The sequence below is a fragment of the Cynara cardunculus genome (genome assembly GCF_001531365.2).
Source record: "Cynara cardunculus var. scolymus isolate 2C chromosome LG 10, CcrdV1, whole genome shotgun sequence".
Taxonomy (NCBI): Eukaryota; Viridiplantae; Streptophyta; class Magnoliopsida; order Asterales; family Asteraceae; genus Cynara; species Cynara cardunculus.
In genome coordinates this window covers 26125441-26153053 of record NC_037537.1, presented here as the reverse complement: position 1 = coordinate 26153053, position 27613 = coordinate 26125441, and the positions used below count along the sequence as shown (strand labels likewise).

Sequence of the window (27613 nt, the reverse complement as noted above, 5' to 3'; positions counted from 1 at the left end):
AATTAATTCGTTATTAGACTTAAATTAAATTATAATAAAAATATTAAATTAAAGAAATTATTAAGAAGATAAGAAATTTTAAATAATCAATATCGATATATTTTTTTCAGTAAATTATTAGCATTTCTTGTACTCAATTTTATACTAATGAAAACCAATTTATTGAATTTTTTCCGTACTTACAGAGGGTCAATACAAGAAAAGTGAGCTTTGACAATGCGTTTTTAGCGATGACATGTTTTCGCCACAAGTTATAACGATGACAATATTGTTGTTATATGATATTTCTAATGATAAATGAACTTAGACAACAAAAGTCGTTGCTACAAGTCTTGTTTCTTGTAGGGAATCCTATTTTTATGTTCGTCCAGGACCTATAAAATGTCATAAACGAGTCTGTCAAGTGTTTCATTAAAGCAACAAAATATATTAAAATGGAGTAATAAAAAATTAAAAACTATGTAGCTGGGAAAAGGTTAAAAATAACGAGAAGCAGTATTTAAAAGCATAATCAACTCATAGTCGTGGAAAACAAAAGGAATAGAAAAAGTACACGAAAAAACAAACAAACACCAACAATTGAATAAAAAGAAGCAACACATAACCCAAGAACAATATTTTTTTATGTGTAAATTGCATGAAAAAATAACGTATTTTAATTTGATTCATATTTTAGATAACGTACTTTCAAAACTTTCATTTTGGTACTAAGTAAAGTTTTAAACATTTTTAAGTACCCGGATAACCGGTTATCATGCTGATGTGTCGAGTGATATGGTATCCAACTCAGTATTATTTGTTATTCAACACAATTTCATCTCATCACTCGCCCCATCAATATGATAATCGGTTGATGCTTTAACCGGTTACTCGGGTACTTAAATGTTTAAAATTTTACATCTTAGCTACCAAAATGAAAGTTTTTGAAAGTACGTTGTCCAAAATAGGAATCAAGTTAAAGTACGTTATTTTTCATGTAATTTGCCCTTTTTTGATTAGCGTGGATATCCAACTCGCTATGCAATCTGACTAATCCCAAGATAACAACATGCTTTGCTGGTAGTCCGGAGTCACCGCATTTGAACTTTCATGGCCATAAGGAGATTTTCATTTCTTATTGGATTTAAACCTGTGATCTCCAGACACTTTTGACATTTGCAGTCCAAATTCAAACAAATCAGACACTTTTAAATGTATTATTTTACATGCTTTAAAAAAGTTAAGTGCACCTTATATTAACTTTTGCATTTCACTTTTTTGGGTTACTCATTGGTTCGTTACATTGTATGATATCAGTAACCAAATTAAACAAATCTATTATATTTCACTTTCAAATGATAAAATTTAAGGATATAATCTATACTATATTATAAAGCATTTGACAAAAACGCTTAAAAACTATCTTTTAAGCATAAAGTACTGTTTATTAATGCATATTACTTACAGTTCAAGATTACAAGTAAGTTGTGTGTAAGTACAACTTATTAAAGCTCTATATTTGAATTCATATAACTAACTGGAGATAAATATAATCAAATACAAGATAAACATCTCATTTTAAATATAAAAAATCTTAAATATAATTAGGATAATCATTAAGTTCTAGCAAAATACTTAATGATTATCTTTTTATAAAAATTATATTATTAAACCTAAATTAAATTATCTCGTTACGTTAAATTAATTTATAATAAAAAATCTGAATTAAAGAAATTACAAAAAACTAGAACTTTTAAATAATTAATTTGATATTGATATATATTTTCTTTTCAAATTTATGTCTTATTCAGGAATAAAAACATTATCGCTTTATCAAAATCACATAAAACCGTATTATATCGACATAGATAAAGAATAAAACGAAACATTGAAATTGAGATGTGTCTCGATGTATTACACGAGTACCCTCCTAGTGCATACAGATATTTCATCCACTTCAAAAAAAGTAGACAATTTATTTTGGTAAATAACTTCAGTTTATTGAAATTACAGTTAATATAAGTTCCTCTTTACTTTTTTTCTTTTCAATTGGTGACCAGCTGATTACGTAACAAATCCCCTAAGGGGGTGTTTGGTTTGCCGGAATGGATTGGATTTGAGGGGATTTGGATTTAAAATCCAGGAAATCCTGTGTTTGGGTTGCTTAATTGTAAAGGATTTGGAATCCTAGGATTTCATAAAAATCCATTAGACGCGGGATTTAGAAATCCTTTGCAAAACCGCGGGATTTCAAATCCAAATCCCATGGAATTCCTCTCCATCGCTTCCACACGATTGCGCAGGGCCTGAATACTCTCCATCGCTTCTTGTCGATTGCTTCAACCAGCTTACGAGACATCGCTTCCCTCACACCCGCCCTAATCCATCGCTTCCTTCCCATCAGCCCTAATCTATATATCTCCCTGTTCCCGTAATCGGAGGTAAGTTCTTGATTCAATCTCTATATCTCTCTGTTCTCAGTAGTCTGTATTCAATTTCAAGAACCTATTTTATTGATTGCGTTCGTATATAAACCCTAATTACGGTACACGGATTGATATTTGTGCGTATTTGGTAATTTTTGTTGCTCTAATGAATGAATATGAATTGTTTGGTCAATACATTGTTCTCTTTCAAGAGGTAGTCTTACAATTTCAGCTTGAGTGAAGAGGATACAGTAACAACCCGATTTAAGGGATAACTAAGCTTGAGGAATGGATTTCACATCAAATCAAAATCCTGCAAACCAAACACATAAATGGATTTTAAATCCAATCCAATCCAAATCCCATGGAATCAAAATCCCTCCAGGAATCCAAATCCCTCAGAAACATTCTTGCAAACCAAACGCACCCTAAAAGTAATATGGATACATGTGACGTTCTTCAGGTAATGAATGTTGTTGTTAGTTCATAATCACGCTCAAATACAACCACAAGGGTGATGTCTGATTGGTTTGAGCTGGGCTCCAAAGGTCAAAAGTACCAGAAGGTTCCAGGTTCAAATCCAAGGTGGAATAAAAATCCTCTTGTGACCACGGAGATTCAAATGCGGTGACTTCGGACTATCTGCAAAGCAGGTGGGTCCCCATTGGATTAGTCGGCTCGCATAGCGGGTTGGGTATCCAGGTTAATAAAAAAAAAACACTCAAATACTATAATATCATGAATACAATGCTATTGTATTTCCATACGTTTAACTTTAATAGCACACATGGTATCGATGAGGAAAATTTGATCTGATTAGTTTTTTTCTATAATAAACTATCAATAAATACAGCAATTAATGTATAACAACGATATTATCGTCAAAACCAACACAATAAAATGATAAATCTTCAACACATTGCTAATTTAGAAGGGTAGAGTTACTTCTTGTTTTTTGTTAACTATGGGTGTCTAGATCAGCTTACGCACACCTCGACTAATCACAAGGGCCCTGAAAAACAACTGGTAAAACCTCAGTGACCTTTGCAGGATTCGAACTGGTGACCTCTGAGGAGGGTTCGGAAAAAATCTATTGTTGTGTTCTCGAAACTTTTTTTACAAAGAAAAGGAAAGGGAGGGATCGTGTTTTTGAAACTTTTTTACGAGAAAAAGAAATCGAAGGAAATAATCATAAGTTTCCTTCGCGGGCAGCCCGGAGTCCCCGCATTTGAACCTCCATGGTCATAAGAGGATTTTATTCATTCTTGAATTCGAATCTAGGACCTCCAGGTACTTTTAACCTTTAAAGTCCAAGCTCAAACCAATCAGACATCACCCTTATGGTTGATATCTTTAAAACCACGTTTGACCAAAAAACACATATCGAAATTTTCAAAGGGTTCTATATTTCGATAGAAGTTGAAACGCTTTTTTTCCGTATATTTTTCTGTTACCGAATTAACGAATGATTGATAGTGTGTTGGTTATTTATTGTAACTACCATTTTATTTTATTGCTAATAAAATATTCTAATGATTTAATTAAAAATAAAATAATTTAATTAATTAATTAATTAATTTGGGTATTACTTAAATTTTACACCAACTTTAGGTGATGATTATAAATCTCAACAACTATTTGGTAGCAATTTCTTTCTTCTATTTCAAGGGATGACTTTCTCAAGCAATGCCTCATCTTCCACATGGAATCAAAATTCCACCCAAAAAAAAATTATTATTTTTTGTATTTGTCCTAACGGTATCGTAGTCTTTGGTTTCTTAGGAGGTCAGATGTTCAAACCTCACCAAAAATGAAGAGAGTGTGAATTTATTTGTTGCATTTGCCGTATATAAATATTATATACTTAAAAAATGATTTTTAAAAAGGAAAAGAGTTTCCAATTTCATGATTTGGGATTTTATCACTTCTTGTTTATCGTCATCAGAAAAATACTGTTGTAATACTTTTATATATCTGGCAGGCCAAAAAACAGTATGAGTCTTTTGAAAACAACTGTATTGTTAAGCCATTTTTTGTTCATGAAAACTGTGACAATGACTTCAGTACATAATCTGTTTAACATTTTTTTTATCTGAAGTGGCTTTAAGAATTACAGAACAAAGATTATTTGGTGGATAGGGAAAATACATGAAGTTAGATAACAATTTAAGTTAAGTAATCACTGAATTTTCACTCAGATATATATCGGAAGGATTACATACTTCGTTATCAAATCAATTAGATCGTATTTATCTGATTTATACGAGTTCAACAACCAATGACTTTGTTTTAACAATAATAATGATTATTAATAGATCAATAAGTACAATATAATTTAAAAATAAAAATAAAATATTGCAACTCTCTCTTTTTCTGCTTACACATAGTGTTATATATATAAGGGGGAAGAGCGATCAAATGCAAACCATTTATATTTGTACAAACTGTGTAAATTATCATCATTCATCGATTTTATTGTTTAATATTATGAAAAAATTTCATGAAATTGTTTAATCTTATGAAATTGTTTCATATAATAATTTTTTTGATGAAGTTGTTTCATATATGGTTATGAAATTGTTTCATATAATACTTATAAAATTTTAATGAAATTGTTTCATATATTTCTCTAAAATTAATATAATGAAGATGATAATATCCTTAATTAACACTCTCTACAATAAAAATAATTAATCAACCTCTCATAATTACAAAAAAAAAAAAAAACAAAATGAAAAAAATGAAAATTTTTGATTGGTTGAACGAGGTTTGTATAAATAACGTGGTTTGCAAAATTACCTTTGCAACCCAATTAATTGAGATATTTATAGAAATGATTGGAGTTCATTTATTATGATTTTAATATTTATGGATTATGAATAGAGTTTATTAATTATGATTAATAGTTTATATTAGGAAACAATTAATTGATTAAAAATTGAATGGTTGAGATGAGGGTTGTATAGGGTATAGGAATGGCAAATGGTGTAGAATAACATCCCTATATATATATATATATATATATATATATGTATGTATGTATGTATGTATGTATGTATGTATGTATGTATGTATGTATATGGTCGGGTTCACGTAAGACCAGTTTTCATGGGATCACTTTTTTACACTTGAAGTTTCACAACAGAACATTATGAAAGTAAAATAAATTTGAATCTTCACAACAAAAAACTATGAAGATTACTTTTACAACGTTTTGTTGTGAAGGTTCAAATATAAAAAAAGTTGTTTCATGGATCTTACGAAAACATGTTGGTCTTACGTGTTTCCTAGTCTCTATATATGTGTGGGTGTGTATATATATATATATATGTATGTATATATATATATATATATGTATGTATTACATTTTTTATGATAGAAAAGAGACATCAAAACAAACCCAAAATCAAGTTCACCTGTATCAATCATGAATCAATTGGTTTTCATCAAATTCTACTAACACAAAATTACCATTTTACCCCTTTCAACTCTAGAAACATATAAATCCAACCTTCTTATTTCCATATTTATCATCACCATCATCATCCACCCCCCTATACCCCTCTCTTTTCCCATCTGAAAACCCAATTTTGCCCTTCTGTTTTTGGGTTCTTTCAACCTTCATGGGATCATCAGAAAGACCAAAGAAAAAGGTTCAATTATGGAAGAAAGCCACAGTCCATTTCTTGTTATGTTTCATCATGGGCTTCTTCACTGGCTTTGCTCCTACAAACAACCCTTCTTTCCCTACCACTCATGTTATTACATCCAATCGTTCGCCGGAGATATCTCCGTCACCGGAGGAAATCTCCGGCAAAGTTTCCGAACAAGAAAGTGGGAATTTCGATAGGAGCGTGTTGGATGAATCTTCATCGATGAAAGTACACGAAAGGCCTAATCTTGATCGAAAACAAGAGACGGATGACAAGGGCGAAACGGGCAACGAGGTAAATTTAACCCCTCAGAGGCTTGTGATCGTCGTCACTCCAACGAGCGACAAAGATGATCTTCGAGGGGTGCTTTTGAGAAAAATGGCAAACACGTTGTCGTTAGTTCCTCCGCCGCTGTTGTGGGTTGTCGTGGAATCTCAATCCGAGTCTACGGAAGTATCTGACATTTTGCGGAAAACTAATGTCATGTATAGACATTTGGTGTTTAAGGAGAATTTTACGGATGTGGAAATCGAAATGGATCATCAAAGAAATGTCGCGCTTAAGCACATCGAGTATCATAGGTTAAGCGGGATCGTTCATTTTGCTTCGCTCTACAACATTTACGATCTAAGCTTCTTTGATGAGATCAGAGCCATCGAGTAAGTCCCCCCCCCCCCCTTCGTTATTATGAATTTTTAGAAATATCATTACGAACAGTGAATCAGTATTTCCCAAATGGGAAAAAGGATCGTGTTCGAATCCTGCACGTACTAAATATTCAGTTATGCAGAGACACCATGATTTTTTTTGGGAAATTGATCAAAATAGTCAATTACCTCAATCAACTTCACTTTTTTTAATTGAATTATTATTTTAGCCAGAGTTTAAGCAAATGTCTTATAAAAGAACAGTATTTGACTCATAAATTTTTTCAAATGGTGACACTGTTTGACTATAAGAAAAAAAATATAGGAAAAAAAATTCAAATGGTAACACCATTTGACTATAAGAAACAAATGTACATATTTTTTTTTAAATGATGACACCATTTGACTAAGAAAAATGACATTAACATGATTTGGACTTGAGTCTGGAGTGGAATAAAAGTCTTGCAAACCAACTCCATCAAATAAAACTTGTTCTCGATGTAGTTTCAAAATACATACGATGACACACGACAAATTAATACGGTTGCACTTTTCATGAACTTAATTTTTTTTGGGTTTTTGGTAAATGAATTTGGAGTTGTTTTTCGTGATCATTGAAAATGTTTGAATTGGTATATGATTGAATTTGGGATGCAGGGTGTTTGGGACATGGCCAATGGCATTTTTATCAGCAAATAGACAAAAAGTGAGAATTGAGGGGCCAGTTTGTGATTCCTCTGAAGTTGTAGGGTGGCATTTGAAAAATCTGAACAACTCAGAAGATGATGCGACCAGATCACCTGTTCATATCTCCACCGTTGGATTTAACAGTTCAATATTGTGGGACCCGGAAAGATGGGGTCGGCTTTCATCTGCCCAACACACCTCTCAGGTAAGCTGTCAATTCTAATTAATTTACATGTTTACCCCCTGTTTAAATTAAAAAAAAAAACAAAAAGAGCCCCTTCCAAACTTACATATATACTTGCATGTCTGATATAGTTTTTTTTTTAAAGTATATAATATTTATATACGGCAAAAAGAATAAATAAATTTACACACTTTCTTCATCTTTGGTGAGATTTGAACTCCTGACCTTTTAGGAGGTCAAAGACTCGCAAATCACTAGGCCAAATAGGCTGTTTAAGGGGTTGTTCAGTTTGTTTATTATGACCTGTATAGATATAGTTGTCTGTATTGATCATCTTTTTATTCCTCTTTTTTTCTAAAATCACTACTTTTTGTTCCTCTTTTTCCTGAATTTACATTTTATCCTACGAATTGAATTACTAACAACAACAATACCAAACCCATTACTATGGAGAAATATGATTTTGCACGTGATTTGACCCTTTTTTGTTCTTTTATTGGTTATTATTATCATTTGAACCTTGTTATATACACGTATGTATGTATGTATGTATGTATGTATGTATGTGGATGTGTTCAAATAAGAATTTAATGGAATCTAACACTTATTTAATGGAATTTGCAGAATTCTATAAAGTTTGTGAAGGAAGAAGTCCTTGAGGAGGAAACCAAATTGAAGGGGGTCCCACAAGATGGTTGCTCCAAAATAATGCTATGGAATCTTCATATTCCAAGAATCATTAAAGGGTAATTAGGTCAAACAGTAAATGCATTGTAATTCATTCCTCATTCTCATATTGTATCATAGGTTTTTTTTTAGCCAAACCCACAAATATATACATTTTTGTAACCAAATAATATACAAAATCAATTGTTTTGATAGGACAAATCAATAATATGAAATCAAAATCCAATTTGAAATATTATATTATAGGGTAAATTGTATGAGAAAATAACGTACTTTAATTTGATTTTTATTTTAGGTAACGTATTTTTCAAAACTTTCAATTTGGTATCTAAGAAGTAAAGTTTTAAACATTTAAGTACTCGAGTCACATGTTGAAGCATTAATCGGTTACCATGCTGATGTGATATCCAACTCAATATTATTTGTTGGGGCAAATTGCATGAAAAAATAACGTACTTTAACTTTATTCATATTTTGGGTAATGTACTTTCAAAACTTCCATTTTGGTACATAAAATTGAAGTTTTAAACGTTTAAGTACCCGATGAAGACTAATTTTAAATTAAAAAGAAGACTGATTTTAGATTTAAAAAATTCATGTCATTAATCACGTCAACAAATAATATTGAGTTGGATACCACATCACTCGCCACATCAGCATGATAATTGCTTAATGTTTCAACCGGTTACCTGAGTACTTAAAATTTTAAAACTCTACATCTTAGATACCAAAATGAAAGTTTTGAAATGACGTTACCTAAAATAAGAATATAGTTAAAGTACGTTACTTTTTCATGCAATTTGCCTTTATTTGATGACATGGATATCTTAATCTACAATTAGTTTTTATGTATTGTGGTTTATTAGAAGAAAGAGTTAATGCTTCAAGCAGTTACTCGGATACCTAAATGTTTAAAACTTTATATCTTATGTACCAAAATAGAAGTTTCGAAAATACGTTACCCAAAATATAAATTACGTTAAAGTACGTCACATTTTCATTCAATTTGCCCTATATTATATCAGCTCTATAATCATCATTAGAAAATCTGAAATATTTTTTTTATATCAGTTACAATTGGAAGTCTGTGTGTCTTTTATATATGCATGACGACAATTTTGTACCAAACCAATCAACGTGTGTACTATTAAACTGGTATCAGTTTAGTTTACAGTCGGTTGGTAATACCAAACCAATCAACGATGTGTTTTTAGCCGAGTTACACTATTTTTTTGTATTTTTGTTGATTTTGGAAGATGTTTTTTTTTTTTGATTAATTTCCCCTTGTATTTTCTATCCAAAAGCAACTTACAAAGTTTAGCGGATCCACCTTTCATACCCCAAAACAGATTTGCTTGCGAAAATCAGTTAAATGGGTACTCAGAACACTGAGGTCACCATTCTCGACTGGGGTATGGGTTAGCATTAATTATGTCATTCTCTCATGTTACAGTTTTAGTATCATAAACCGGTATGAGAGGTTTAGTAAACAACAACATTTCTGATAAGCGGTTTTTACCCAATAAATTAGGACAAGCGAGTAGTAAATTGTCCTTAAATTCCGAGTTAAACTGCGATTGACTTTTCCACAAGGTCAAACAACGACTTTATAAGTATTTGATCCACCTTAAAGATACACCCAACAATTTTAATGGTCCAGCCTGGGCCCGCCCATATCTTTTAGGATGATTGTACAAGCCTGATAGGGCGTAGCACCCATGAACAACTTGACTGGTAACCTAAGGGAAGAACATGATTAGTGTCTTAATCTTTACTGCATTCTTGCCAGATTTATGATTTGCAAACAACTTCTTAAATTTAATTTCAATTATCTATCGAAGTAAAGATAGGGGATATCTGGTTGGTTTTCTATTAAGTCACATATTGATAAAATTGTCTGTTGATTAATATATCTGTATAAATTGATAAAGTTTTTGCTTGGAAGAGTTTTTTTCATAGATGAAAAGAACATGTTTTTTTAAATAAGAGTACATTTTTTGGGGAAAAAATCCGACTTTCTACATAAAGCTTTCCTACAATTTTATTGAACAAGTCAATTTTTATATCATTAAGTCATTATCAAACAGTCATGTATAATTGATCGGATAAACTGTGATACTCATTAAGCTCGTTAAACTGCTAACAAAGAGAACCAGTCCCATATAATCTCAGTGAAATACTTTGACAATTTTAGAGGCTTTTTGGTTTGAAGAATTTAAGGGAATTAAAGGGAATTGGAATATGATCAATTTCTTTGACCAAATTCCAATTTTTTCATTTGGTTCACATATTAAAATGGATGGAACTTGAATTCCATAAATTGATGAATTCATCATTCTTTGCCATAAGTTAATGAATTGAATTTCATCCCTTCGCATCAAATTAAACCTAACACCGCCCACCTTCTGTCTCCACCACAACCATTTACTATAATCACTGTCACGCCCCCAACACCCTCCCGCCGTTCTATCCCAGTCACAACCACCCCCACCACCAATGGCATGTTGTCATCACAACCGCCACCCCTGCCCCCACCCCTGCCGACCTCTAACTCCCCGACCACCACTAAGCACCAATACCACCAGGTTATTATTGTCGTCATCATAGCTGTCACCGCCCACCCTTCCTCCAATAAAGATGGAGAATTCAATTCCTATCAAACCAAACATATCATCAAATTCTATCAAATTCTATTTTACGAACCAAACTCGGTGCACAATTCCAAAGTTTTTCTTTTTCACTAAAATGTGTGCATCTTTGAGACCATTTGCCTAAAAAGGTGTACAAGAAAAGCCTTCACCAACGTCACCAAAAATTTCTGTTTTCAAAAAGATAAAAACAGTGAAATATAAAATAACACTGAATTTAATGGACCCACTTGCCCCAATCGTCAATCCAAGCTCATATTCCTTCCGAATCTCGTGTTTCAACTCCATTTGCTCCCCAAGATCTGTTCCCCTTCCCATCGGGTCGAACCCTTTAACTCACCATGTGATCCAGCACTGCAGATTACATGGATAACAAGCTCTCAAAGATCTAAATCAGTTTCGATTACAGGCAAGTTTCAATTATGATCGTCTTGAAGTTATGTTTGTAGCTGGTATTGTGTGAATTTTGCTGCAAATCGTTTGTTCTCCTGTAATTCGATTGCATTTGTTGTTCTTAGTGTTTACTTGAATCTGATTATCGCGTAATTCGTGGATCTCGCTGATTTTCATTTTCTTCAAGTACGTACAGTAGATTTGGCTGTTGTGGTGTATAGTTTCTGATTTTTTTAATCGAATTTCTTCAAGTTCTTGACGAATTGGGATTAGGGTTTGGTATAATGTCTTCGATCCAACTAATTTTCTTCAAGTTTCAATAATTCTATTAGCTGTCCTATGAAATTTATGTTGGATTTTACGACATTTGATTTTTTTTCTGTATTAGATCTGATTCAGATTCATGGGATTCATAGCATCTTAGATTTTGGGATCAGATTCTCTTCCCATTGAGCAACAAATGTATGCATATATAGAAGAATTCCATTCCCTTGATTCCAAAAAATAAACAGTTATGGTTTGACTTTTGAAGTCAAATGGTTGGTTTGTTTTTCGACTAATTCATGCAAACTTCTTCAAATTTTCAGAAACAAACTGCTGAATATATCAAAGTTCATAATATTTAGCAGAAAAAGGAAAAAAATTGTTGTTAGATTCATAATTCATATCAAAATCTAGGTTTGATGAGTAATGGTTTTGACTTTTAAAAGTCAAAGTGGATATCATTTGATGGAATTAAGAACTGGATCTTATTATTTAGGGAATGATACAGTAATGGGGAAGAAAGGGAGCTGGTTATCTTCCATTAAAAAGGCTCTGAGTCCGAGCTCGAAGGGAAAGAAAAGCCAGGTTTTATTATCTGTACATTCTTATCCCGATCTTGATCGAGCTAAAATGGTGATTAATTTATGATGATTTCTTGTTTTGATTCTAGAAATCTAAGAAGAAAGGGGTTGCAGATGAAAAACCTTCAGTACCCATAACTTCGTTTGAAGAAGTTGCTAGTGGATCTCGTGATTCGCCTTCACTTCCTCCACCAGAGGTGGAGGAAGTGAAACCGATTGAAGTGGAGGATGAGCAAACAAAACATGCTGATTTGGTTGCAGCTGAGGCAGAAGCATCTGTCTCAGCTGCAACGGTTGCAGCTCAGGCGGCTGCTGAGTCGGCTCGACTTGCTGAGTTGACTCGGTATTCGGGAATGTCAAAGGTGGAGGTAGCGGCTATCAGGATTCAAACAACCTTTCGCGGGTATTTGGTATGTTCGTATTATCTCAAATCATTAATTCTTGTAAAGACATTGCCAACTACATTGTGTTTTCGAAATCTTTTTGTTGACGGAAAATAAAGGAAATGAAGGGAAAACAAAAAAACTACGTGTTCTCTAAACTTTTTAGGAGGTAAAGGAAAGGAATATGAGAGGAATTATCGATTATGTTTCCTTCCAAATGTGGGAAGAAAAATACGAGCGGAATATGTGATCTTTTGTGACAGAAATACCCTTGTAGGGAAAAGGCAAATATAAAGAGCGTATTTGTAAAAACGACATCTTTTTTTCTTTTTATTTTCGGTTTAAGAACATGAAATTTTTGTTTCTTTTCCATTTCAAGAACACAAATAAAAAAATTCTTTTCCTTTCCATTTTCCCCCACATTCTTTTCGTTTCTTCCCAAATTGGTGAACACGGTTCTAGAGATACACATGCACAGGGCTCGAGCTTTTTCGGGTTTTGAGGCTTGACTTGGGACTGAGATTCGGGCTAACTAGGCCCGGGCTTTCCTAGGTTTCGTGCTCGGGCCTTCTTGTGCAACTCTATTTGTTGTTTATGATCTTTATTCATGAACTTTGTGACGGATTTCTTGTTCCATATTTTCAGGCACGGAGGGCATTACGGGCTTTAAGAGGGCTTGTTAGATTGAAAACACTGGTCGAGGGACCAACCGCCAATCGGCAAACCGCAAACACGCTCAAATGCATGCAACATCTATCACGAGTGCAGTGCCAGATCAACTCTCGGAGGATCAGGATGTCCGAGGAGAATCAGGCTCTTCAGAGACAAATCCTACAGAAACAGGCGAAAGAAATCGAGAGTTTGCAGGTTAGTTTTTACGTGATTCGGTTTATTAGATCTGAGAACTTGATTGAACGAAAGCCTAATGTATACATATAAATGTTATAACAGATGGGAGAAGAATGGAACGATAGCTTGCAGTCGAAAGAACAAATCGAAGCAAAGCTACTGAGCAAGTATGAAGCAACTATGAGACGAGAACGGGCCATGGCGTATTCGTTTTCTCATCAGGTACGTAGTCGTCATGCTTTTCTGGCTGTGTTTGGTACGCTAGACAGGTTGAGGCATCACAGAACAAAAACATGTTATCCCATGTAAGTTTAATGTTTCTGCATCTTGTTTGAAATGTTATGAATCCTGGCAGCCTTGGAAGAAGTCATCGAGGACGACAAACTTGCTGTTCATGGACCCGACGAATCCTCAATGGGGTTGGAGCTGGTTAGAGCGATACATGGCGAGCCGGCCATTCGAGACACGAGTCGAAAAAGATCATTCATCTATTAAAAACGGCATCAGCATTACCGGGACCGAAATTGCAAAGTCTTACGCCCGTCGCCACCTCAACTCCACCCCGTCAACTCCAAAGTCGACAACAGGCGTTCCCGTGGCATCACGGAAATTCAAGCGCAGGCCTGGCCCAAGAGCCTTCGGGACGGGTCCAGATGACGACGCTAGAAGCGTTTTTAGCGTACAATCTGAGATGAACCGAAGGCATAGCATTGCGGGATCTTCCGTGAGAGACGATGAGAGCATGGATAGCTCACCATCGGTTCCTGGTTACATGTCGCAAACGAAATCAGCAAAGGCCAAATCGAAGGGACATAGTCTGTTGGGCCCGGTGGAGAACGGTGGTGAGATCACCCCAGAAAAGGAGTTGGGCATGAAGAAACGGCTTTCGTTTCCGGGCCCACCGGCTAGACCGAGGCGCCATTCGGGGCCACCCAAGGTGGAAAGCAGCATTTCTATGGTCATTTGATTTGAGCAAGTTCTTCATTAGCAGGGTGAAGAGTTCATACATTACAAAGGTCTAAATAGCAAAAGTTTGCAAAAAAGAGGGGGTCAAATTTAATTGTTGTTGATTTTGTGGTCATTAAAGTTATTTCTTTGAAAATTGAGGGGTGTGGGTTATAATTCTTGTATTTCAATAAGAATGAACTTCAAAATTAATGTTAATTTAAGGTTTTTGTGACATATTACAACCATTTTATGGATTGTTTATCGAACACTTACTTGGATAAACGCTTATCAAGTTATATTACCTCATCAGATGAATATGGTAAGGACCAAGAATTTTACTTGGTAAGAGCGAGACAAGGACCAAGAGTCTTACCCGGTAAGTGAGAACGACGACTCTTACGATGGTAAGCACTTACCGGGTAAATTATTGCATGCGATGTATTTTTGGTGGACTAAAATCTTACTCGATAGGTGTATAATAGTGTTAAATTTTATTGGTAAACACTTATCGGATAGGTATTTAGTAAACAACCCCTTAATCTATCATTCATTAAACACATTATATACACATACAAAAACACACATTTCAATACAAAAAATGTAAAATTCAATAGAATTAGAAAATTATTATTACTATGTGTACACATAATAATAAAATTAAAGCATTTGTAATAGATTCTTTAAATTAAATAAAATAGATATTTTGTTTTTTATTTTATTTTAATTGATTTTTTATATTATTTTTTAAAATAGAAAAAAATAAAGGGAAAATCATTTAAAATTTGATGAGGGGGGAAAGTTATTATTTTTAATGAAATAAATTTGTTTTTATTTTATATAAATTTTGAGTGTATCAGCATGTTAAAAGTATAAAATATTTTAATAAATAATTAATATAGAAATCTTTTAAAATAAAAAACCTGTTAAAATTAAAAATCCTTTTAAATATTTACGGATTGTTCACTTAAACACTTATCCAGTAAATGTTTATCAGTACATTCAATATTATCATTTACCTTACCTGGTAAGATTTAGGGGCCGTTTACCAAATACTTACCCGGTAAGCGCTTATCTGTAAATTTAACACTATCATTTATTTACCGGATAATATTTTAGTCCATCAAAACGATATCGTACGCAACAATTTACCCGGTAAGCACTTACCGTGGTAAAAGTCGTTGCCCTCACTTATCGGATAAGACTCTTGGTCTTTGTCTCGCTCTTACCGGGAAAGTTTTTTGGTCCTTACCATATTCATCCCATAAAGTAACGAGACTTGGTGTTCACTTACCCGAGTAAGCGTTTGATAAACAGCCCCTTAGTCCAACCAAACGACATCACTCTTAACAGGTAAGATTCTCAGTTCTTGATACGGTCATCCGATAAGGTATATGGTCGTTTATCAAACGCTTACTGACAAAAAATCACCACTCACTTTTACCTTATGTGGTAATATTGTTGGCCATCAAAACTATTTGATGGCAAACATTTATAACCAGATAATTGCTTACCGGGTAAGACTCTCGATCATTGTCTTCCCTCTATCGGGTAAGATTCCCGATTTTAATCATGTTCACCTGGTAAGATAATTGAACCGGTAAACACTTACCAAGATAAAAAAGTTTAATAAACGATCTCGTAATGTGACTAAATATTCACTTACCGGATATACATTTGATGAACGTTCTCTTAATTAATTTTTTATAACCTTTTATTGGATATGATTTCCATATCGCACGAGCCTCTAAACGAGGCCCAAAATGAAAAAGCCCACTAACGAAGGCCCAATACGGCCCATTTAACATACATACCCTTTTCATATAAAACACATCCCCATCTATCTGTGAACGAGAATTAGGGTTTTTGCTCGAAGGCAGCCGCTCCTTCCTCAAGCTCTCGCCAAAAACTTGATTCGAAGTAGGCAGTTCAGTCCAATCTCGCAAACATGGGGTAAGTATTATCTCCATTGATTCAATTCATTTTCTTCTTCATCTATATGCATGCGTACGTCTTTGTATATCTAGGGTTTCCATATATCTTTTGGATGTAAATGAAATCATGCGCTTTAAGTTTTAGTTTTTAACTGAAATACATGTAAAAATGAGTTTTGATGGATTTCTATGTTGTGTCGATAAATTTGATGGAAAATGGCGACCGTTGGATTGATACTACAGAGAATAGCTTTTGCTGTTTATTACTGATTTTTCTGTGAATTATATGTTTTTTTTTTTTTGCTGTAAGCATGAGCTTATGATTGAATGTGATAGGATTTGAGATTTTGAAATCAGAAACTAGGAAAATAATTAAACAATTTGGAAATGGAAGAAATTTTTGTATAAATGTTTGTTACTTGATTTATGAGGTTTTCAATTAATTTGTGTGCAAACTTTTAAAGCTATAGTGGATGCATATTTTACTTTTTAAAGGTTAAATGCGTTGTATTTTGAACTTTCATAAATGTGTTGTTGATGTAAGCAACATAATTAGTAATCACATTAGTTAATTTGGATTATATCATGATAGAACATTTCAAATTGCAATATTAAAGGAACTGAATCGAATTTGATTTTGGAACACTGGGTTGAGTTTGTAACTCATAATTCTACCTACTTGTTGGGAACTTGGAAAGAGATCATAAACACGTATTTGAGACGAATAACTTGCAGCTTGTACAATGCTTAATTTGTTTTTAAAAGGAAGTCTTGCAAAAAAATTTTGGATAGTAAATTGTATAGTAGAAATCAAATTGGATAGAAAATTAGAAGTTTTCTTAATTGTATGGTGGAAATCAAAGTAATTTGCACACGAATTACAGAAAAACATCTTCTATTTTTCTGATTTGAACATGTGCTCATGTACAACAAAAAACATACCAGTCGCAAAAAAATCAGCTAATATACAGTAAATGCTATTCTCTGTAAAAACTAGCAGTATCGATTCAACGGTCGTCAATTTCCATTGAATTTCTTAACACAACGTAAAAATCCAACAAAACTAAGTTTTACATGTACATCAGGTTCATTTAGTCAATTAAACAAGGCTACGTAGGAAATAGAACTGCTATATGGATTAACTGTCATACTGATCATCATTGATCAATAACGTACTTATATTTTAGGTATTGTTTGATTGGTTTTTTTTGGATTCCATGTCAACTTTTGTTGTCTAAGAATGTGATTATATGTTCTTTAAAGAATAATCTGTTTCTAATTAAAGGCTTAGCTTTTTTTAGTTTTGAATGGTGCATAATCTAATCGTTGCGACTTTTACAGTAAGACACATGGAATGGGAGCTGGTCGCAAGTTGAAGTCTCACCGCAGGAGACAAAGGTGGGCAGACAAGTCATACAAGAAGTCTCACCTTGGGAACGAATGGAAAAAGCCATTTGCCGGTTCTTCTCATGCAAAAGGAATCGTCCTTGAGAAGATGTAACCTTTTCCCTTTATCCTGTTTCAATCTTCACTCAGTCATCTAGTTTTTGATTTCAATCATTACAAATAACTGAATGTTGCATGCAGTGGTATTGAGGCTAAGCAGCCTAACTCTGCTATCAGAAAGTGTGCGAGAGTCCAACTCATTAAGAACGGAAAGAAGATTGCCGCCTTTGTACCCAACGATGGTTGTTTGAACTACATCGAGGAAAACGTATGTTTCTTGTTACAGGTCTTCAAGTCATTTTACATCATCATCTAGTTTTTACCAAACATTACTAGTTTATCAGATAATTTTTTAGTCACTATCTAGTCTTTTAGCTAGCTTATCAGCCAACACGTAGTTTTTTTGCTAGCTTATCAGCCAACACCTAGTTTTTTTGCTAGCTTATCAGCCAACACCTAGTTTTTTTGCTAGCTTATTAGCCAACACCTAGTTTTTGCTAGCTTATTAGCCATAGCCAACACCTAGTTTTTTTGCTAGCTTATTAGCCAACACCTAGTTTTTTTTGCTAGCTTATCAGCCAGCCAACACCTAGTTTCTTTAGCTAGCTTACCAGCCAACAGCTAGTTTTTTGGCTAGCTTATCAGCCAGCCAACAGCTAGGTTTTTAGCTAGCTTATCAACCAACTAGTCTTTAGCGACAACTATTTTTGGTGCATGGTATCAAAAGTTGATTTTCAACTGTTTTTATACGACACAGGATGAAGTGTTGATTGCTGGATTTGGACGAAAGGGTCACGCTGTGGGAGATATTCCCGGAGTTAGGTTCAAGGTTGTGAAGGTTTCTGGTGTATCTCTTTTGGCTCTATTCAAGGAGAAGAAGGAGAAGCCAAGATCTTAAAGTGTTATGCAGAGGTCTCACTCCTCTCCTGCTGCATTAGTTTTGATACTTTTGTCAAAGAGTTTAAATGCAATTGTTCCTTTTGTAACTTGGATTGCAGACCCTTATCGTCATTGGTTTTAGTAGGATGTGTACTTATTGTTATCTTGATAATCACATTCGTGTTTTGGCTTAATGATTATCGTCTTATTGGGAATGGTTCGTGTGACCTTGCCAATATGTATGCCGCGAGCTCAACTTTTATTGGATTCCAGTTGATTGGGTTACGAGAAAACGATTTATTTCTATTAAAAAAAATGGTGACAAAGATGGTTGTGGGTGGTGATAGAAGAAACCCAAGACCCGACAGGACTCGAAACCCATGGCTTTTTAACCCGATCCAGAACCCAACCCATGTTCACCCCTAGGGATCGTGGCTACACGAGGAACTACTCGTTCGTGTAAAGGGTCCAAATTAAGCTTTAAAAGTGTATAAAATAGGTTAAACTTTTAATCAAGTAATTTTTGTACATATTTATATTTTTATGTTAATAGTTGTATATTTTGTCACATTTTACATTTATTAAGTTCATATATGAATTTTAAGATAATGTCTATATACAATAATAAATTGTTAACTTTAATCAAACTATAAAAATGTTTAACCGGTTAATGATTCAATCAGTTACCCGGATATTTAAATGTTTAAAACTTCACATTTTAGGTACCAAAATGGAAGTTTTGAAAGTACGCTACTCAAAATAGGAATAAAGCTAAAATACGTTATTTTTTCATGTAATTTACTCTTTATAAAATCAAGCAAGTATGTAATATTTATATACGAGAAATGAAACTCACACGCTCCTCATTAGCTTTGACGAGGTTGGAACCCTTCATCTCCAATTTAATCAAATCAAGGTTTGACGCTCATATTTAAACAATCACTTCACAATAGTAGGTTGTCTTTGTTTGAATCGTTTCAAGGACTTGAGATCATGTGAGACAATACTGTTTTCGTGAGACACGGTTTTTATATTTGGAATTTCCCATCAAAACACCTGTAAAGGTAACCTTCACATTGTTTTTGCTGTGAATATTTGACTTTTTTTATCTTCATAAAATTTTGTTGTGAAGTTTCAAGTGTAAAAATCATGTCTCGTGTGTCTCATGAAAACAACCTTGTTTTACATGAACCCAACCCTCATTTCAGGTTCTCATATATAGCCTTGGACAACATCAACACATTTTTTTTCATTAACCTGAATATCCAACCCGCTATGCAAGCCGACTAATCCCATGACGACCACCTGCTTTAAAGATAACCTGGAGTCACCGCATTTGAACCTCCGTGGGCACAAGGGGATTTTTATTCCTCCTTGTATTTGAACTTGACACATCCTGATACTTTTGACCTTTTGAGTCAAGCTCAAACCAATTAGACACCACCCTTGTAGTTAACATCAATACATTTACATAACAAAATCAGGGAAAAGATTATAACTTAAATATGGGTTTTTGATCATCATTTTTAATCCGTCTCATGCATCGACTAAGCCTTATCTGTAATAAATTACCTAATTTGTTTCAGTATTTAACCGGACTTAAAAACGTAAAACTCGACATTAAATAAGATTATCAGTTACAATCAACATATAAACAATCTTAACATATTGTATTTCGAGCCATTCTTCTTTCCTCCGCAGAAATATATACGACGTTCCACGACACAACGCTCGGTCGATGATAAAGTAATCAAGGGACTAAAACGTTATATTGATTTTCATTTAGGGACTGATATTGCATGACACATAATATGTGGACTAAAATGCAACTTAACATATAGATGAGGGACTTTATTTGAAACATAGCTCTCTTTTTAACGTCAAATAACGTTCTAATTTTCAGCCGAGACCGCCTTCCATTGTAAATTCAAAAATTCATTCCACTCATTCTCTCTCTCTCTCTCTCTCTCTCTCTCTCTCACACACACACACACAAACACACACACACACACTGGTTTTCTTCACAGATTCAGATCAAAACAAGGGTTTTCACCTGTGAAATGGAAGAGAGTGTTGGGAAGGATCTTGAAGCGAAACGATCAGTTGCCACCGGCGACGACGCTTTATCTCAGAGTGATAACCTCGTGATCGATGTTTCGTCTTCTTCCACTCTTACTGACGATCGATCTTCAGGTTTTTTCTTGTATTTTTCTAAGCGTTACATAGGATTGAACTTTGATTTCTTTGTTTGGTTTCTAGGGCGCGGGCGGAACAGATTTAATCGTATTAAATCAGGATTTATTCGAATTCTTTTTGTTTTTGACTGAAGAATAACTTGAATTCTGATTATGTTTAATGTAATTTTTATTTGATTTCATCAAGTTCGTTTCAATTTCAAATATGGATCTTATAACTGTTTCCCCCCCAAAAAAAACTAGGATAACCTAATAACAAACACTACCACGTACCAACAAAGTAATTCTGGAGAATATTTGCAACAAAGTGATTTTACCGGAGAAGTAAGATTTGACATGAAACTTTTTTGTAGGAAATCAGGAATAAGGGAGGGCATTGTTTCTTACATATATCCTTGTCATTATTGGTTGCATCTCGTAAAAAATGCGATATCCTTAAATAAACATCATCCTAAAAGACTAACCCTGTAAGTCACCAGACTGCCGGTGGAGTAAATTCCTTTGTTTAAACTAACTTGAGCTTGTGATATAATGCTTGGCGTTTTGGACTGGACATTATCCAAAGTAATGGATGTTAGGAATAGGTGTTTAGCTCAATTGAGCAATGAGCATAATTTTATTAAGTGGCCTGTGGCTATTTGCTACATAAGAATTGTACTGATCATATTGGTGCTCATTCAAAGATATCACTTGGGTAAAAGTGTTTGTTAGTAGGGGGGGGGGGGGCAAATGCTGGTTAACCATTCGATCACTAGTGTTGGTTGGTAGTACTTTCTATATCTCTATCTTGTTGTTTACTTTGTGACCAATGACATTCTATTGTTTAACATCAGCTAAAGTGAATGGTATGGGATGATTAGTGCACAATTTGCGTCTGTGGTGTAAGAACAATGAAACCCAGGCTTTCATGGGTTCTAGTGCCTTCTTTATTTATTTCACAGGTTAACTTTGTTGGTAGTTTCCAAGTTATGGAAGAATCTTGATATAAATTCTTTGTAGCAGTGTAGTTACACTCTGTGATGCTTAAGTAAGAGAACACATTCTCATGTGTGGCTAAATGCTGACCTATTGATGGGAATTAATTTTCTTGGCATGGACTCTTGGCTCTTAAGTTGTTCATATATGTGATTAACAATCCAGCTTCATTATTAACGGATTTTTAGACCATTTTTTGTTTAGTTTGTGCACTTTCTTCTAGCACATCTTTATGAATTTTGTGCTGAGATTGCGGTTAACAGTGTCTTAGACTTTATAGGCTAATTAAACTTTTATAATGCTACTAAAGTAGGTAGGGTCGTCTTTATGTGATAATGATATAATGATAATTACCAGTAATAGTATTAGTTAGAACCTTTAATTGATTCAGATTAAGCTCTCTCTCCCTGCTCACTAGTGGTCAAATGACCATGCTGCAGGCATCCCTCCTAGTCTGCAAGGGTGACTGCAAGTCTTTGACGCTTTGTGATGCCATTCTGATTTGCATATCATACTGTTTCATTGTTATTTATGAGACCTTGACCATTCATATAGCTTATGCAAATATATGATAAATATACAGTATGATGTAGCTTTCTGTAGGGTTATTATACTACAGTCGAGCAAATTTGTGCTCCCTGTACGGTTACCAAAGCCATGTGGCTTTCTGTTCTTTATATTTGTGACACGGCCTAATTTTTAATTTGCATAACATCCAGGACTTGGGAATGAGACAAGCTTTGAGCAATTAGGACTTGATGCTGATAAAGCAGTGGACTTGGCTCACAAAAGTGAGCAGATAGAACAAATGCCTAAATTGCTTGAAACACCAGAACCGGAAAAGACAGGGAAGAATGCCAAGTTCAACTTACGCAAAAGTTTAGCCTGGGACAGTGCCTTTTTCACTAGTGATGGTATGCTATAATTGTAACTTGATGTTTATTTCATTTATTATGGCACCAATTCTTTCCTATCAGTGTTGCAAATCAGAAGCAATTCGTTGTTATACACAGGCGTTCTCGATGCAGAGGAGCTATCAACTATGATTGAAGGAGGTGAGAAGGGTGTAAAACATCAGTTACCAGGAATTGAAGAGGAAGTATACAGATCAATGGAATCAATCTCAACATTAGAAAGTGATAACTTGACACTTGAATCTCTTGAGGCTGAACTATTTGAAGACATTCGAGCTTCAATCCAGAAATCTAATAGAGCATCTAACCTGAATGATTCAAGTATCAAGGTGCCCTCAGGAAAGAAAGATTCTCAAGCAAAAGCTAGCAACGGTGAGTTTCCCTTCCATATAATAAATGGCTATGATATCTTCCTATTTCTATTTCTTAGTAATTAGTATACCATGATTACTTGACATCAAAGAATTCTGGAAAGTTGAAAATCTATCTCCCGTCTCTACCTAATGATAGCATCTTAGGTTCTAATACACAATGAGAAGCACTATTTCCACCAGTTACATGCTATCTTATCATTACCATATCCTTCTACTATGATATGCTCATGTATAGTATTCATCACGGTGGATAACCCTAAATAATCATGAATATTATTCATCATGAATAAAGCAAGGATAGATGGTTTCCAGATTCTCAAAATATTTACGATTCTCATTTGAACCTGCCCTTAAGATACAATTATATGTAGATGCACAACCTATTAATGTAGCTCATGATGTACTTTGTTTTCTCTACAGCATCAAAGAAGGTGGATCTTGATAATGGAAAACGGGTATGCTACTATGCTCCATGAGTTGTATGGTTGAAAGCTGTTGTCAATTTTCTTTTATGATTGTAGAATGATTGATCTTATTCTTATTTTCCTCTATTTGTGCAATTTGATATATGCTCAAATGAAGCCGGCTGCAAGAATCAAAGATCAAACTTCATTGATTCCACAACCAAAGATTATCAGCAGAGTGAAATCCACCTCAACATTAACAACAAAAAGAGCTTCTTTAAGTGCCAGTCCTGCAAAAAAGGATCAAGATATTGTGAAGCAAGCTCATGGTACTGTATTCTCGAAACTCTTATTTTGAAAGAAAAGAAAGGGAAGGGAGGGAAAAGAGGGGAAAACAAAAAAACCATTATTTTCTATATTTTTTAGGAGGGAAAATACCATTTATTTTTCCTCTCAAAACTTTCCTTCTAAATGTGGGAAGAAAGAGAGGGAAAGGAAATTTGAAAGAAGTTTGTGATCTTTTATGACAAAAATACCCTCATGAGAAGTGAGAAAAATAAATATAAAGGGTGGGTATATTTGTAAAATGACATCTTCTATTTCCTTTCTCTTTCGGTTCAAGAAAATGAAAAATTGTTTTCTTTCCATCTCTTCCCTTTTGTTTGAAGGACACAAATTTGAGAACACAACTTTCATGTTTTCGTACCAGAAAAAAAAAACAGTTCCTTTCTAATCTGATTTTCATTTGCTTTCACCTGGATGCAACAGTTATCCAGAAAGGGACTCAACCAGCAAAGACAAGAACAGCACAAGGATCAAAGATAACTGGACTAATTGGTCCTCGAAGGGGCGTGCCAAAACCTTCATCAAATTCCACATCATCTTCCTTAAGTTCTTCAGCTGCAGTCAAGAAAGAGCCCTCAAGACAATCTTCATCATGCGGCAGTTCTGGTAGTTTTTCAGGAAATGATGTAAAGTCTTCAACAACTTTTTCACGAAGAAAGACTGATTCCAAAACTGGCAAACCTGCAGCAGCTGTATCAGTCCTGAAAACACCTTCAAGGATTAGTATAAAGAGTAAAGCACCACCTTCTCGTCTTTCATCTCATTCGTTGTTATCTAACCTTTCTTCAAGTATTTCGCCTGCTAGTTCCATAAGTGAATGGTCTTCAGAATCATCATCATCAACCTCCACTACGAATCGGAAGTCTGTATCAAGGGCCAGGATAGATGCTGGTGATTCTAACAGATCTTTGGATGGTGATGCCTTTGATGTATCAGCTTTGAGTATTCATCCCACCGGTCGTAATTCAAATCATAATGGAACTCAGCCAGGATCGGTGCCTCCATCACAATCTGGTTCACTTTCTAGACCTCCTTCTGTTCAACCAACTGGACTTAGAATGCCTTCACCTAAGATCGGGTTCTTCGATGGGGTTAGTTTTCTAATATTCTTTTCTTGTCTTTTAAAGATTTGCTGAATATGGCCATCAAAAATCGTATTCACCTAAGAACTTGTCACTATAACGAAATCAGTTTTATAGTACGCCAAAGATGCTTAAATGTGACTAAGTTCATAGGACACGTTCACCTAAGAGATTGTTCTATACTATTTTGGACTTACCATTTGTAGGACCAAACAATTATGCTTCTTATATAAAGATGTTATAATAGGATGTTAGTACGTATTTAAGCATCCTAGCAAGGTTTTTTGAGAACATTCTTGTAGTAAGCTTTTTTTATGTGACACTTTTGATAAGCATCCTATAACACAATGCTACAACAAAATTGGTTTTGTAAGACGCCTAGATTGTCTAAGCACCACTATATAAAACTTAGGTTTATAGGGCCAAACTATAAAGCGTCCTATCTAAAAACGTTATAACGCTGTTACAATAGATTTATAGTATGCTTTTAGGTGTTTTAACAAGTTTATTAGGAACTTTTAGAATAACGTGTCCGATTAGGACACTTTTGAGAAGTTTCCCTTAAACCCAATTTTCATGGGATACTTTTTCAAGTAGTGTCGTATAAAATAGTTAATATGACACTTTATTTTAAAAGCATTCTAAAAAACTAGGTAAAACGCCTAGAAGCGTCCTATAAACCTATAACACTTTTAGATAGGACATTTTTTTGGTTTAGTCCTATAAATTATTTTTTAGAATGCTTCTTAATTTTAGGCGTCCTGTAAAATCAATTTTGTTGTAGTGACATCTTCTTGTAGGACACTTCCTCAAATAATGTATAAAAGGACTAATTTGATGATTTATCTCAAAATTATCCTAAACAATTTCCAAAATCGTCCTATCAACTTATTGCAACACATTTATGCACAATTTTTTTGGTACGAGTCCTATAAAGCCACCCATTCAGACATATTTGATGTCCTATAAAACCAAATTTTTTAGTGTGTTCCATCTTTTTATCAATTTAGAGAGACATGAACAATCTCATGCACGGTTTTAAATGAGACGATCTTCGTTATGCAGGGAAAATCGGGTGTTCGAACCCCAAATGGCACTATACGATCTCAATGTAGGTTGCCAACCGGTGTGTCTAAAACCGGAGCCACAAATTGTAGTCCAACCAACTCAAATGGTGTAAAATATGGAAAGCTTCTACCACCAAAAACATCTGCAGCAGCTCATACAAACCTAAAACCAAATCCCCAGAAAACCACTCCTAAACCCTCTCAAGAACAACCAATCACCAAACCGAAAACCTCCAGTGCCTTGAGAAACATCAAAAGTGGTCTCATAATAACTTCTGATGTTTCAGATTGTAAGGGCGAAATCAAGATTGTTTCTGGTGAAGGTAACGAAAGCAAGTCAAGTTTGAACATATGCAAGAATAACGGCTCAAACAAAATATCCCATTTGGGAAACGAAACATCGAGCAAAATCGACACCGTGGAGACCACTTTTGATGTTTCGGACCATCAGGGCGAAATCAAGATTGTTTCTGATGAAGGTAATGTAAACGAGTCAAGTTTGAATATTTGCAAGAAAATTGATATGAACGAAGAATCCCATTCGGGAAACGGAACATCGAGCAAAATCGACACTGTGGAGATTGTGAAAAGTGAGTCGGGCGTTCGATCTAACGGATGTTTTGTTGGTGCTGTTAAGGATGATAAAGTGATAACAGATGGATCAAGGACTCCATTTGCTGATAAGAATTGTGATGGCAATGAGACTGGTATGGAGGTAACTGAAAAAACTGTCAACTTTCCATTTATGGAAAGTCAGCTTAAGGAGAATAGTGAAGTTATTTGAGGAAACATATATTTTAGGTAAGCCAACTGATTGTTTTGTGTAATTTTGGTATTGCTTGCAAGTATGTGATATGCAACAGATGTTATGGTGTTTTTACATTTTTAATGATTTTATGTTGTACTCTTACACTTGGTGTCAGGGATTTGAAACAACTTATGTTTTTTTTACAAAAATCCTTATCAATTTATTATAAGTTAGAATAGTTAGCTTCTTCAAAAACTTTTTATTATCGGTTTGACACCGGTATAAGCTGTTTATCCAAATACTCAAAGGTATTTATTACTGGTACCTAAATTGTTTTTTATAAGTAATTCCAAACACCCTCTAAAATAAGTGTACTTATTTTTATTTATGTTTAAATAAATATCTCAAAAATAGGGGACTGTTTACTAAAAGTTTACTGGGTGAACATTTATTGGTAAAAATCACTACTCTACTTAACTTATGGGGTGATATTTTTTGCCTTAAAAATGGATTGATGATAAGCACTTGTTAAAATAAGTGTTTAGCTTTAAAATAAATAACTAAATTTTCAAATCTGCATTTGATTAGTACACAGACATATTTAAGAGGTGATAAAATAGATAACTACAAATTTGGTCCCCATAGTTTGTGTAAAATAACACTTTTTGTCCATGTAAGTTTAAAATTACAAGAAGGTTTGCAGAAAAAGTACGAATTTGGTTCCACTCTAATGACTGCTAAAAGTTTCGTTAGATGAAAAATATTTTCATTCTTTTATTGATATTTTTTGTCTTTTACCTAATCAAAGACAACTCTATACTGTGCTTTCCCATCCCGAGACCAATTATAAATCCACTTCTTAACCTGACTTCCTATGCTCAATTTTGTATGATTATCGTTGTAGTCTTTAATTGGGTAAAAAAC

At 34.2% G+C, this 27613-nt stretch overlaps 4 protein-coding genes across 4 annotated transcripts; all 4 read left to right on the top strand.

The window, feature by feature from the left end:
- The first annotated feature begins 5942 nt into the window (after nucleotides 1–5942).
- On the top strand, nucleotides 5943–8459 carry LOC112519862 (probable beta-1,4-xylosyltransferase IRX9). Its single transcript, XM_025128169.1, has 3 exons — nucleotides 5943–6717; nucleotides 7363–7597; nucleotides 8201–8459. Exons 1-3 carry the CDS (start codon nucleotides 6029–6031, stop codon nucleotides 8324–8326), a joined length of 1050 nt encoding a protein of 349 aa, XP_024983937.1. The 5' UTR covers nucleotides 5943–6028; the 3' UTR covers nucleotides 8327–8459.
- Nucleotides 8460–12078: 3619 nt separating this feature from the next.
- Nucleotides 12079–14574, top strand: LOC112519857 (protein IQ-DOMAIN 1-like). The gene is made up of 5 exons (XM_025128165.1): nucleotides 12079–12153; nucleotides 12239–12559; nucleotides 13178–13399; nucleotides 13484–13603; nucleotides 13737–14574. Exons 1-5 carry the CDS (start codon nucleotides 12079–12081, stop codon nucleotides 14346–14348), a joined length of 1350 nt encoding a protein of 449 aa, XP_024983933.1. The 3' UTR covers nucleotides 14349–14574.
- A 1598-nt stretch (nucleotides 14575–16172) lies between these two features.
- LOC112520453 (40S ribosomal protein S23) lies at nucleotides 16173–18802 on the top strand. The gene is made up of 4 exons (XM_025128851.1): nucleotides 16173–16279; nucleotides 17602–17757; nucleotides 17848–17974; nucleotides 18464–18802. The coding sequence occupies exons 1-4, from the start codon at nucleotides 16275–16277 to the stop codon at nucleotides 18602–18604; spliced, it is 429 nt and encodes a 142-aa protein (XP_024984619.1). The 5' UTR covers nucleotides 16173–16274; the 3' UTR covers nucleotides 18605–18802.
- Nucleotides 18803–20629: 1827 nt separating this feature from the next.
- LOC112520527 (microtubule-associated protein 4-like) lies at nucleotides 20630–26843 on the top strand. The gene is made up of 7 exons (XM_025128984.1): nucleotides 20630–20778; nucleotides 22475–22669; nucleotides 22769–23041; nucleotides 23464–23498; nucleotides 23626–23776; nucleotides 24216–24883; nucleotides 25940–26843. Exons 1-7 carry the CDS (start codon nucleotides 20646–20648, stop codon nucleotides 26723–26725), a joined length of 2241 nt encoding a protein of 746 aa, XP_024984752.1. The 5' UTR covers nucleotides 20630–20645; the 3' UTR covers nucleotides 26726–26843.
- Nucleotides 26844–27613: the final 770 nt, after the last annotated feature.

Bases quoted from the DNA above. Each gene is read 5' to 3' on its own strand.
- LOC112519862 (XM_025128169.1), top strand. From the start codon at position 6,029: ATGGGATCATCAGAAAGACCAAAGAAAAAGGTTCAATTATGGAAGAAA. The intron at 6,718-7,362 runs GTAAGTCCCCCC...TTTGGGATGCAG, and splicing joins GATGAGATCAGAGCCATCGA to GGTGTTTGGGACATGGCCAA. The intron at 7,598-8,200 runs GTAAGCTGTCAA...TGGAATTTGCAG, and splicing joins CTGCCCAACACACCTCTCAG to AATTCTATAAAGTTTGTGAA.
- LOC112519857 (XM_025128165.1), top strand. From the start codon at position 12,079: ATGGGGAAGAAAGGGAGCTGGTTATCTTCCATTAAAAAGGCTCTGAGT. The intron at 12,154-12,238 runs GTTTTATTATCT...TTTTGATTCTAG, and splicing joins CGAAGGGAAAGAAAAGCCAG to AAATCTAAGAAGAAAGGGGT. The intron at 13,604-13,736 runs GTACGTAGTCGT...GAATCCTGGCAG, and splicing joins CGTATTCGTTTTCTCATCAG to CCTTGGAAGAAGTCATCGAG.
- LOC112520453 (XM_025128851.1), top strand. The intron at 17,758-17,847 runs GTAACCTTTTCC...TGTTGCATGCAG, and splicing joins GGAATCGTCCTTGAGAAGAT to TGGTATTGAGGCTAAGCAGC. The intron at 17,975-18,463 runs GTATGTTTCTTG...TATACGACACAG, and splicing joins TGAACTACATCGAGGAAAAC to GATGAAGTGTTGATTGCTGG.
- LOC112520527 (XM_025128984.1), top strand. From the start codon at position 20,646: ATGGAAGAGAGTGTTGGGAAGGATCTTGAAGCGAAACGATCAGTTGCC. The intron at 22,670-22,768 runs GTATGCTATAAT...TGTTATACACAG, and splicing joins TGCCTTTTTCACTAGTGATG to GCGTTCTCGATGCAGAGGAG. The intron at 24,884-25,939 runs GTTAGTTTTCTA...TTCGTTATGCAG, and splicing joins AGATCGGGTTCTTCGATGGG to GGAAAATCGGGTGTTCGAAC.